This window comes from Alexandromys fortis, unplaced genomic scaffold, assembly GCF_014885135.2.
Source record: "Alexandromys fortis isolate MF-2015 unplaced genomic scaffold, M_Fortis_MF-2015_v1.1 scaffold_0, whole genome shotgun sequence".
Classification (NCBI taxonomy): Eukaryota; Metazoa; Chordata; class Mammalia; order Rodentia; family Cricetidae; genus Alexandromys; species Alexandromys fortis.
The window spans coordinates 48,398,607-48,411,813 of NW_026067949.1; the positions used below are offsets into that span (position 1 = coordinate 48,398,607).

The window sequence follows — 13,207 nt, forward strand, 5'->3', positions numbered from 1 at the left end:
GACAGAATATTGTATACATAATAAATAAATAAATATTAAAAAAAAAAAAAGAAAGTCAGTGTCGGGGCTGGAGAGATGGCTCAGTGGTTAAGAGCACTGCCTGCTCTTCTAAAGGTCCTGAGTTCAATTCCCAGCAACCATATGGTGGCTCACAACCATCTGTAATGAGATTTGGTGCCCTCTTCTGGCCTGCAGGGATACATGAGGCAGAGTACTGTATACATAATAAATAAATAAGATTTTTAAAAAAAAAGTCAGTGTCAAGCATAGTTACAAAACTTAGTATTAATGACTAATTACCCAAATGCTGATTCTCAGCTCTGCAGGGTCACTCAGAAATTTAGACTCCTTTGTGGAACATCTTACTGCTTTTTACTGCAAGATTAGAGATAGGACCAACTGCCAGTTTTTATATGCTAGTTCTGCCACCTACCAACTACACAGCCCTAAAGGAGGTTAAAATGATAACGGTCACCTGCAGTCAGGAATAAAAATTGCCTTAATTTAGAGGAATATACTTTAATTCCTCTAAAGTAAACAAAAGTTACTTTTAGAGGCAAAACAATCTAAATAAAGTTTCTTGTTTTCATTTTTTTTAATAATTTGTTTACTTTTATTTCCTTTGTATTGGTATTTTGCCTGCACATATGCTGTGTGAGGTTGTCAAATCTTGGAGTTACAGACAGTTGTGAACCGCCATGTGGGCAATGGGAATTGAACCTGGGTCCTCTGAACCACTGAGTCAGCTCTCCAACTCACTTGCTTTCATTTTCAAGTGGAGAGGCTTTATAAATTCTAACATTAAAGGGGAAAACATCCAGGATAAAAGTTTTCCGTAAGATCATGTTTGTTCAATGCTCAAGTTCTAAAATACCCTATAGAAGACTGAAATACCTTGGTTAAAAAAATTACATCACTTTCCTTTAAGAAAAATTATGAGCCAAGTGGTGGTATTGCACATCTTTAATCTCAACACTCACGGAGGCAGAGGCAGGCAGGTGTCTGAGTTTAAGGCCAGCCTAACCTACAGAGAGAGTTCCAGAACAGGCTCCAAAACTATAGAGAAACCCTGCCTCAAAAAAACAAAACAAAATGAAACAAAAAATCCAGAAAGTGTGTGTCTCTGTGTTCTGTGCATGTGACTCCAAGTGCACCGGGAGCTGGAGTTACAAGGAGCCATGAACACCTGACTTGGTTGGATCCTCTGGTAGAATAAACCTCTATAAATGTAGCTTCTAAAGTCATCTCAGTAACTCAACTCTACCCCACATATATGCCAGTGTTTTTTTAAGCAATTTAAAGCATAAGAAGCAATACCTAGCAAGCAGTGATGGCTGATAGAAAATGCCTTAATAATTCTAATTACAAAGGACTATAATCCTAGCATTTAAGAAACTGAGGCAGAAGGATCAATAAACTGAGCTATTTGACTGTCTTTAAAAAAAAAAGCCATTAGAAAAACTCTCACCGGGGACTGAGAGATGGCTCAGAGGTTAAGAGCACTGACTGTTCTTCCAGAGGTCCTGAGTTCAATTCCCAGCAACCACATGGTGGCTCACAACCATCTATGATGAGATCTGGTGCCCTCTTCTGGCCTGCAGGGATATATGCAGGCAGATGCCGTATACATAATTAATAAATTTAATTTAAATTTAAAAAAAAAAAAAAAGAAAAACTCTCACCCTTAGTACACAAAGCTAATTTTCCCCAGACCATGGAGATCACTAGTTTAATACTGCAAACTCAAGCCGGGCGATGGTGGCGCACGCCTTTAATCCCAGCACTCGGGAGGCAGAGGCAGGTGGATCTCTGTGAGTTCGAGACCAGCCTGGTCTACAGAGCTAGTTCCAGGACAGGCTCCAAAGCCACAGAGAAACCCTGTCTCGAAAAACCAAAAAAAAAAAAAAAAAATACTGCAAACTCAATAATATATTATTTAAAGATGCTTTCCCTATCAAGTCTTTTGCTCCCACTTGAGATAAAGCAATGTTTAACCCCCCCCACACACACAACTCATACCAGGTGTAAGCCTGATCAACTGTAACAGCGCATTCACTGGCACCCTTTATAGTGATGTTATTCAAGCACACTTATTTACATAATTCTCCTGGTTATCTACCATTAAAGCTCAATTTTTAAAGCACTACGATGATAAACTCTACAAATCTCGCATGCATTAAAGAGCATTTTCTTTAGAAATTATGGATTTATTTTAAATGTAATCACTGGTTACTTTTTAACACTGGGGAACCACCATTTGGTAGGGAGTGACTTTACAACCTATATAAACTACTCTTGGAAACACCCTGACAAACCTTTAACAGTAACAAGACATATCTGATGTGGTTTACAGCACTTGAAAAATACTTTGAAACTATTTAAAACTGCATTAAAGTTAGCTAGTGAAGGAAACTATTCAATCAGTAAAACCTACATCCCAACATTATCTGCCCATTATTAAACAGGTAATTCCTCCATAAGATTCCTATATTATGGTATTTTAAAGCCAAGTATGAAAAAGTATCCTAGGATTCAAGACTGACACATACATAGTAAGAGCAAACATTTCAAAGAATGATTTTAAATTATTTTACATTAAATCTCATTACTCCACAAGGAACCCACATCAACTACCATAAGAAAGATAACAGAGGGACTGGAGAGATGGCTCAGTGGTTAAGAGCATTGCCTGCTCTTCCAAAGGTCCTGAGTTCAATTCCCAGCAACCTCATGGTGGCTCACAACCATCTGTAATGGGGTCTGATGCCCTCTTCTGGCCTGCAGGCATACACAGACAGAATATTGTATACGTAATAAATAAGTATTTTTTTAAAAAAAGAAAGATAACTAGACTGAAAACATCTTCCTAGCACTCAGATGGCAGAGAGAAAGGTGGATCTACGGGAGTTCAAGGCCAGCTGGTCTATACAGTGAGTTCCATGCCAGCAAGGGCTACATTGTAAGATCCTGTGTCAAAAAGAAAAAGAAAGGAAAACAGGCATAACATCTAAATTACACATGACAGCTTTTAAAAATAAACCTTAAAAGCTTAACCCAGTATCTCTACCACACTGTTCAACACTGTAAATAAACTTCCAACCTTATAAAGTAAACTTCCACTTACACACAAGTTATAGACTGGTGTTTCCTTAACATAGAGGTTAAGGTTTGAGTTAACCGAGGCCACTACCTATTCATAATCTTAGAAGTTTTCTACTAGGTATTAATTTGGATAACACTAATAAAACAGAAATGGATGTTTACTTTTTTAACCCAAGATTAAAGGTAAGTTTTCTGACATCAAGCCAAATCACCAACCCCTACCATCTTTCAGAATCACATTACTTTTTAACGTAATGAAAATCTGAAGCTCATTTCAAAGACATTTGTTTACTGGACGCTTGTTCAGTGTATCTGCTGACACTTTCCTCTGCCTCTTAAGACTACAGTGGAGACAGAAGGGGAGTTTCCTAACTCATTATTTACTCATTCATTCATCATTTATTTTGATGGCCAAAATAGATAAGTAAGTATTTCAGTACAGAACCCAATACTTAAATGCTATCACTATAACTACTGGACAAATATGCCAGTACAAAGTCTTCCCCCACCCTGAAATACTTAAGTACATAGCATGAACATACTATTTCACACTCCAGAAACTAAAATATGCTTACCTTTACTCCACAGGAGTAAATCACTGGCAGTAGCAACTATTAGAGCAATGGATAAATACACACAAGACATGAAAGTAGGCTGCGTAGTCAGTCTTCCTATGGTGAGCATTGTTTCCAGCAAATAGATCAGAAAACCAAGTAAAAACGTGTTCTATTACCTGAGACCACACTGTTGGAAGTAACAGAAACAAATCCCAGGCCTCCTGCGTCAGTTTGGTGTCCCATCTACTATAACCCCAAAGCACAGCTACAGCAAATCAACTAACCAGTTCTGCATCACTCCATTTGTTAACATGCACGTTCGAAGCATACAGCCCTAAGTGAAATGGGAGAGTCATTCTGTTTGTTTTCTTATGTTCTCAGGCATGGCTTCTAACATCACCTAAAGCTAAAGATCATCAGTTAGTTATCTTTCCTGGTGGCCTTAAGTCACAGCAAAATGGACTGTGAGGGACATACATACACAATCTAACAATCTAACTACAGAGGTACATATGAGATGTCTTCTATACCTCAGACTACCCAGGCTAAATTACTGAGACTACATATGCATGTATACAAGGTGTCTCTTCAGCTCAAGAATTTGTCCAAGTTTAAGACACCGCCTCAAAAACAAGCATTTGCATGCCTATTATCTCAGATCCTGAGAGGCTGAGTGTGAGGAGGAGTCTGGTGATTTTTAGACCAGCCTGGGCTAAAAAGTGAGATCCTGTCTTGAAAAACAACAGACTGAAATTGTAACTGACAATCCAGTCTAATCCCAGGCCTGTATATTCCGTGTCTCTCCTAACAGATGAAGAATGAGCCTACTACTCCTAGACGGGAGCATGGCTCAGGAACAGAACATTCGCCCACACAGTTCCATCTCCATTATGGACGAGGAAAACATTGAATGTTGCTCCCCTAAATTTGGAGCTTCAGTTTCTACAATTTTACCCCTGCAAAGGTTCCAAAGCGAGTAAACACGGAGACCCACCTACTTACAGTCCAGGCCTGTAAATCCAATCCTACTAAATCAAAAGGCCAGTAAATCTGGCATGAGGCAAATCTGAAAATATTGGTTTTTCAATGTTCAAACTGTCCCAGAAACACTGGGGTTTCTAACATATCCTCCAACATTTCAAACAAAAACATGTGGGAGTCCCTTCCCAAAAAGGAGAGAACTAAGGACCTCTAAGAAGAATCCCACTCAAGCTCTCACACTAATGGTAACAACACCGTGACACCGCCCTGACCATCTTATACTCACAACTCAGTCAAACTGTTCTATTTGTCACTCAACCCCACCTCCAATGTATCTAACCTGGTAACATTGTCTATAGTATTCCAGGTTCCCAACAGTCTTTACATTTTGAAAACTGTCCCCATAGCTTACAACATGGCATGCACATGCACATTTCCCCAGACACCACCTACTCCCACAAGAACTGAGACACTGAAGAGTGATTTTACACACCGCATTTATTGTGTGTGTGTGTACGTGTGTGTGTATGTATATATATATATATATAAAGTTGTAGATATTAAAGTGGCTAACAAGATAGCTCAACAGGTAAAGGCACTTGCTGCTGTGTCTGAGACCAGAGTTCAATCCTCAGGACCCACATTATAAAATGAGGACAGACTCTCACCAGTTTTCTTTGATTTCCACATAAGCACTGACAAACAAATCTAACATCAAAAACAATCTTAAAGGTGAACTCGGCCATTTTACTATGGTAATAAACCACTGTTGCCAAATCCCTGTGAAATAAGGACTCTTCTAAAAATAATTATTCATTTTCATATGCAAAGGTATTAACCACATCAAATAATGAATTCATCTTTAAAAATATTTTAGGAGGAAAAGCAGGAACAGTGAATGGCATCTACCTACAGCCCCTACCACTTGAGATGGAGACAGGAATACTAGGTAAAGGCCAGTCTAGGCACATAGACCATGTCTCAAAAATAGTATTTCAGGACAAAATCTCATTTTAACAGGAACTGCACACAGCAGTGTTTAAGAAATGAACTTTACATGATTTTTAGCCTACTAACCAGTCTCATCTTCACTATAGAAACTATTATTTATATAACTATATAAACTGGTGAGGAAGACAGAGAAACACAGGATTATATACACAGGCACCAAAAATGTAATGTTTAAGCATCTTGATTGTTTTGTTCAGAAAGTTTAGCATCTGCAACAAAATGGAGTTGGATAAATGTACAATTATCAAGTCAACTTAGAGAAAGAAAGGAGGGATGGGTGAAGAGGATAGAAGGAGATCATGGCCACATAGGGGCAACACACCTCTAGTCCAAGAAAGAGACTTGTGAAGTGAAGAAACAAGCCTCCTAAGCCTGGGCAACATAGTAAGACTGTCTCCAGAACAAAGGTTGGAGGGTAAGAATGCCTTCGAAGTGTTTCTGAAAAACCTACCACTTCAAAAAGTCTGCCAGTGGAGAACTGGCCATCACATGAAATGCTCTGTAACACTGACAAAAGTTACCCAACTTTCTCCAAATGACCACAGAAAGCTCTACACTATTTGCTACCAAACAAAGGAGCCAAGATAATTCTTTTAACAGTGAAAACAATGACCTTCAAATCTAAAGATCAATACAACTTACTACACACAATTAACAATTACATAAGGTTCAAAGAGAAGACGAATGTAGTTAAATTTTAATTTGACATTATTACCTAGTTAACTAACTATACCCAGCAGGCACCAAAATATAAGGTTCATCCAAACATCATTATTTACTATGTCTCATTCAGACCCCACCCAGTCTTTCGCACATTAGTCTACTTTACCTCCAACTTAAAACTGGGCAGTTATGAGTAGATGAGAATAGTTAAAAAATAAACCCCATATAAAATTTAATATTTTCAAAATAATAGACATGGTCTGTAAAGACAGACATAAGGCGGTGTACTGGCTTTTTAACCTCCAATGGTGAGACACAGCCCAAGAAAATTAAAATATGAGCCTGAGGGCAGAGACTGACATTTTAGGAGGGAGAAGTGGGATAAAAAGAATGCTCAACCTACCAGCCTCCAAAGGGAAGTCATGCAAATGTGAACACATGTCAACCAACTGTAATTAACATTCCAGCCAAATCACACTGAAAATAAAAGATCTGGTAAGAGCTGTAGTGGGAATGCCACATTTAGCCCACCTATGTATAATACAATCAATGCTTAAAGTGTTTATATTGCTGGTGAAGATATAGGACTTTGCATAAAGCACAGTAATATACTTAAGGAACTGTCTATTTGACAGACTACTTCAGTATAACATGCAAGACATTTCAACACACAATATTTTTATCAAGTAACCTTTATATTTAGCTTTAAGCTTAGAATTTAAACAAAAAAATATTTCAACCTAATAAAAACTAAATGAAGTACAGTAACTTTTCTGCTTGCCCATATTTAAAAGAAAAATTACTAATTACATTTAGTTTAGGTTGGTCAAATTGTCATATCATGCATTACCACAAACCATATACCACGCAATGGCATCAATTTTGCCCAGATTACTTAGGATATCTAGAAAGTCTTTATAGCCCAGGTACAAGACTCATCCTAGTGTATTAATGTCTAAAAATCTCCTGGGACTCAATGGGCAACTAAATTATAGAGCCTCTGCATGTTATGACTACTGAAATCTTTATAAGACAGAAATAAAATTTAAAAGTTTTACCATTCTTCCCGCTGTGCCGTCGCTGCTTCAGTGTGTCGTGGGGAGGAGTTTGAATGGCTAGGGAATTAACAACCGGTACAGCAACCAATCAAAATTCTAGTTTTAGTTTTTGACATTGTTAGGGTTAAAAACTAATTCATTTATACGTCAGTTCAACAAAAAATAACTACAAAGACAGCTAGCTACTTTGTAACTTTCAAAACTCAGGGGTAATAGAAAGCCTGCCCCAGTTACACAATTAACCATTTTGGTGCCTCTGTCCAAAGAACAGAATTCAGAAAGCAAAACCCAAAATGTTAAAAACTTAATTCTTCAAATAATTAACAGTTATTCCTTTTCTAAAACTAAGCCACATTACCATTCAAGATTAGTTCTGTTTAAATTCACTTCCCCTCCCACCAATTCCCCACTAAAGCCAGTACAACCAGTAGCTGACTGAAGAGTGTCAGTCTTGACTGAGATTTTTAAAAACTATATTCCAAGTACTTCTCTGCTGCCCCAACACCCCTACAAATCTTAAACTCTTAACCACTAAAGGAAATCATGTTTGCTAATACCAGGCTTAAATGACTTATATCCCACCGAAACTTTTTCTTTATATAGTGTAAAAAAATTGCATACGCACAGCCCCATTATTAAAAAAAGTATCGAAACGGTAACTCAGATCAGCAATTTATAATGGGAACATGAAAATCTAAGGACCCGGATCCATCCCACCTTCCTAACCTCCTGTGTTTTAACATATTAAAAGCAGCTTTTGGTGGCAATACAAAAGTTACTTCAATTAGAGGAAGCAGATTAGCACTGAAAAAATCCTGAAAAATTAACCCATTGAACAACACAGAATTTATTGTATTTTAAAGGGCGAGTGGGCTTCTTTCAACAATAGTAAGAGGGCGAGACTGAGAAGAAACCAAAACAGGCTCCTGGGCACTGAAAAGGCGGGAGAGAAAATCTTAAGTTGCACAGAGTAAGTAAGGAAAGACTACGATCTGTACAAATAGGCAACCCTGAAGGCGCGAAAAGGGTGCACAGCAGAGTAACTTGGCAGAATGGGGGAAGGGCAACCGCAGGCAGGAGGTAGAAGAGCCCCAGTCAAGTGCAGGCCCCATCGACCACAAGGACTTAAATGGAGCCCGAGGAGCCAGACCAACGCGCCATCAGGAAGGAGACCGGGGGCATCGGCAGGCCCAGTCTGTCTACAGCACAAATGCAGGGCCTGGTGTGAGCGTGCCGTGGGGTCGGCGTACAGTGGACAGAACGAACGCGTCCTAAGGCGAAACTTATTTAAAATGCTAAAAACCACTGGCCTGAAGCCGACGCGGGAGAAAGAGAGGTGGACAGCCTACACCTTCCTGAAAGCAAGAGCGGATAAATAATCGCGCCGTCTCGGGGTGGTGGTGAAGCACCCACCCAACCTCGGAAAGCCTAGTAAAAAGCATTCTGTGCGTTTGCATTTTTAAGTCTAAGAGGTTAGAAATCCGGGAGAGATGGCGGGGGGTGGGGGGGTAGCTCCGTCAGGCGGGAAAAAATCCTGGCGGCTAAGTCGGTGGGAGGAGACCCACGGCGAGGGAGGAAAGAGGGCGGGCCGCGGAGTAGCATGGTGACGGCTAAAGGTGGAAACGTGTGTGATGGGGGAGGGGGCGAGCAGGCAGGGAAAGAGGAAATGCAGGCCCCGGGGAGCCCCAGGTACAAGAGGGGCGGCCGGGCGAGCAGGCCGTGGCACTCGGGCCTGCGGGCGGGCGGGCGCGGGAGCGAGGCCTAATGGCGGGGAGGGGGAGGGGGCCTGGCGAGCGGCTGCCCGGGGCCGCCCCTTACTCACCCTTCATCCTCCTCGTTCTTACTGGCGTCGATCTTCGCCCCCTCGGCCTCGGCGCTGCCTCCCTCGGTGCCTCCGGCCGCGGAGCCGCCGCCGCTCCCGCTTCCCGCCGCCGCTGCCCCTGGCGCCGCCGCCGCCGCCACCATGGCTCCCTCCTGCTCGCCCGCCGAGCCGCCTACCGCCGCCGTGGCCGCCGCCGCCGCCCCGTCCCCTCCGAACTGCTCCTCCGACATAGCGCTGCTGCCGCCGCCGCCGAGACGACACCCGCCGCCGCCGCCGCGAACCGAAACTAGCAGCAAAGTGATCCCCGCCGCCGCCGCCGCCGCCGCGCGTCCGCTCTACCTCGCGAGGCACACAAGACAAGGCGCGCGCGTGGCTGCAAGGGCTCCGGCGCCTCGTCCCCGGCCTGCCCCCCTCGCCTCCCGCTCTCGCGCGGCGCGCACTCGCACTCTTCCCCCGCCGGCCGCGCTGGAAAACGATGAAGGCGCAGCGGCGGCCACTCTCGCCTCCTCCTCGCTTTAATGGCGCCGCCGCGGACCACCTAAAATGGCCGACGGAAGAACGGCGCGTCCCGGTCACGTGACGCCGGAGTGCGCCCTTCGCGCCTCCTCCGCCCCTTCCACCGCGAGTCCCCACCCACCCGCCGCCCCCTCCCCTCGCGGGCCCGCCCCTCTCGTTCCCTTCCCCGCTCGCTCTCACGCTCCTCCGGCGCGCCGCGCGGGCCTTTAAAGGGAACCGGAAGTGGCGCGCCGGAGAGGGGCGCGCGGCTACCATCGAGAACAAGGAGCGCTGGTTCGGGGCCGCGGCTAGAGAGACCCCCGCGTCCCTTGGCCCCGCCCTTCCGCGGATTCCTGGAGTCCCTCGATCCTCGGCCGCGGCTGGCCCGGGACAGCCGGCCCGGAGGGGTGTGGCTCGGCCACCTCCCCCGCGGTGGCTCCAGTCTCAGCGGCTGCGGCCCGGGTGGCCTGCGTGAGACGGTGGCCACGCGTGTGCCCTGCTCGCCGCGCTCCTCCGCCCGTCGTCCCCGCCTGCTCCGGGTGACATTGAGGTTCCGCCGCGGCGCCGGCTGCTGGCTTAAGGCCGCTGGCGGCCGAAGCTGCTTTTTCTCAGAATTCCTTCCCAGCTCTTAACGCTTTACTTCCGTTACTAGAAGAGCCGAAAGCCGGCCACGATTCTTTGAAGTTCCTAGGGGTTGGGAAATGTGTTAAAGACGACGCCAGGGTTCGTATTTTTAATGATTCCAGTCTTTGTATTAAGTAGGATATATAAATGTCATGAATCATCTTTACAAGATTTCTAAGTCTGCGGTGTTGCGGTGGCGATTTTATAAAAAGAAAAATGAAACACTGTTAGGTGTATGGTTCAGGATTTAAAAATCATTCGTTAAGAAACCTCGTAGAATTCCTATTGAGGAGTTGGGCTTCACAGTTTCCTGCAAGACTCTTAGCAGAAAATGGGACTGCTATATACTGACCTCAGCCACTTGACTGCCTACTAAGTGTCCAGACTGGGCTTCCCAAAACTCAGGAGGAAGAAGAAGGATGGATTGTTGAGGCCAACCTGGAATTAACGCCTTTGCAAAACACATCAAAAACATTGAAGTAAATGCTTCCCATGGGGTACTTAATCAATATAGAGTTACTATATAATCAAAATATCCCAAAGAGGAAAACAAAAGGTATATTACCATAATGTTACAAAATTATTCAAATAAGAGTCAAATTTGTGGAAATACCTTTAAAATACAATCTTATAAGACTTTAAAGCAGATTACAGAATGGCAATGTCAAGACTGTTAAGAAGTAGAAGTGATTGCACGTTTGTCTCCACTTTCCAAATATTAGCCAAATAGGCGGCTTTGTACTCAGGTCAAATGTTGCAGATTGGTGGCAAATGGGATGAACGCAAAGGTTTTTATTTTTTGGCTTCAAGAGAATTATTCCTTTGGATTCAATGACAGGCCTACTTCTTACTGACTGTGGCAGTTTGAATGAGAACAGACCCCATAGGTTCATATATTTGAATGCTTAGTGCCCAAGGGGTGGAACTGTTTGGGAAGGATTAGAAGGTGTGAGTTTATTGGGGATGTGTCCTTGGGAGTTTGGGACTTCAAAAGGCCACACTAGACCTGGTGCCTATTTCTACTTGCTGCCTGTGTTTTTTTTCCAGTGCCACGCCTGTCTACTTTCCACCTTGACGACCTTGGACTAATCCTCCAAAATTTTAACCAAGCACCAAATTAAATACTTTTCTCTACCTGTTGCCTAGATCATGGTGTCTCCTCACAACAATAGAGCAGAAAGTCCGTCTTAATTCACAGGCAGCCCTGTAGTTGAATTTGAGTGATTCAATCTGATTATGGTCCAAATGTCTGCCTCGCTTTGTGAATGCTAGGAACTGAAACCAGGTCCTCTGCCGGAGCAGCATGTGCTCTTCAGTGCTGAGCCTTCCTTCCAGACCCAAAGCCAACTCTTACCCAAAGGGTTCATGACCCACAGGTTGAGAACCACTGCCCGGAAGTAAGTGGAGGAAAACACCAAACACTAAGCTTAGGACATGTTGCCAAGGCAGAAGGGTTTGGCTGAGGAAGGAGTGTGCTTGCTGCTTAAGTGAACAGTGGAGGCCAGTGTGGCTGAAGAGAAGGGAGGAAAGAAGGTGCAGTGATTCATACCTCGGAGTGATTCAGGAATGAGGTCACCCAGAGCCTTGTAAGCGTTGCTTTTATTTTTAAAGTTATGAGAAAAGTGAAGGGTTTTGAACAGATGAAAGATGCCAACTTCCTTAAACTTTAAATAGGTCATTTTGGATGCTTTGTAGACAGTACAATGTGGGAAGGCATCAGGAAGGTGAATTAAAGGATTGCTGTCATAAGTTGACTATTTTAGCCTCTTGGATGATTTCTTCTGTCAGGAAACAAATCTACAAAAACAATATTATTTACATGTGACTTAATTTTTCTGAATGCTATTTTCTGCACAGAGAAACACATTTTAATGACATTGGTCATTAAAAATAAAACTTAAGGGTACTGGTAGCACACACGTTTAATCCCAACACTCAGGAGGCAGAGGCAGGTGAATCTTTCTTTGAGTAAAAGGCTAGCCTGACCTATATAGTGAGTTCCAGGCCAGCCAGGGCTACATAGTGATACCCTGTTTAAACAGAAGAAGAAGACTTACAGGACTAAGTTGCGACTCGGTTGGTAGAGTGCTTGTCTAGCATGAATGAGGCCTGGGTTCATTCCCAGCACTACATAAAACGGGAAGTGCTGGCACACAGTCTGCAATCCCAGCACTTGGAGGATGGAGGCAGGATTCTCAGAAGTTACACTGAATTCGAGACCCTACCTCAAATAAATGAAGAAATAAGTACTTGTACCCAAAATAAGTACTTGTACCCAGTGTTCAGAAGTGTGCTTGCTATCCTAGCGACTCTGGGGGCTGAGGCAGAAGGAGCATGTGACTTCATGAATTTGAAACCAATCATCAGAATTTATACAAACATCTTGTCTTCAAAAAAAATAATAAAACTGAGCACAGTGTGGCTGCAAGACCTACATAAGACTGTCCCCATTATGTCCTGACAAATGGAGATGGCGCTTCATTAACCTCTCCCCTTCCTGAAGCGGTTAAAGGGTGCTAGGGGAAAGAGCACTATATTCCTCAATGGTGTAGTCACTGGAAAGTTGCTCTTGTTTGGATAAATAACCTTCCACCCATGCTCGTGCAAGCAATTCTAATTAAATGCAGCACACACATACATTCACACATATATCTACACACACAGAGACATATACATTCACACATAGACATAGTATGGTGCGGGACAATTGTCTGTATTCTGTCAATCATATTTTGAATAAATGCTGATTAGCCAGGCAGGAAGTATAGGTAGATCAACCAGACAGGAAGTAGAGGCAGGGTGATGAGAACAGGAGAATTCTAAAAAGGAGGAAGCCCATTCCTCCCACTCCTGCCCAAACTCCAAAAAAGCAAGATGTAAGCTGCCCCGCTGAA

The 13,207-nt window shown here is 43.3% G+C and overlaps 1 protein-coding gene across 6 annotated transcripts in view; it reads right to left on the minus strand.

Annotated features, from left to right (window-relative positions):
* The window catches only part of Hnrnpd (heterogeneous nuclear ribonucleoprotein D), a 19,761-nt gene extending 10,199 nt beyond the window's left edge, over window positions 1-9,562 (minus strand). For 4 of the 6 annotated variants that reach the window (XR_007593166.1, XR_007593165.1, XM_050149771.1 and 1 more), the window contains exons 1-2: window positions 9,195-9,562; window positions 7,373-7,429 (exon numbers count right to left, since the gene is read on the minus strand). Coding sequence is in view for 4 of the 6 variants with exons in the window: in XM_050149771.1 (XP_050005728.1) it covers window positions 7,373-7,429; window positions 9,195-9,424 (287 nt within the window). In the remaining 2 variants the exon portion in view is untranslated. The remainder of the gene's footprint in view (window positions 1-7,372; window positions 7,430-9,194) is intronic. The other 2 variants (XM_050149773.1, XM_050149770.1) reach the window with 1 other exon arrangement.
* Between the last annotated feature and the right edge of the window lie 3,645 nt (window positions 9,563-13,207).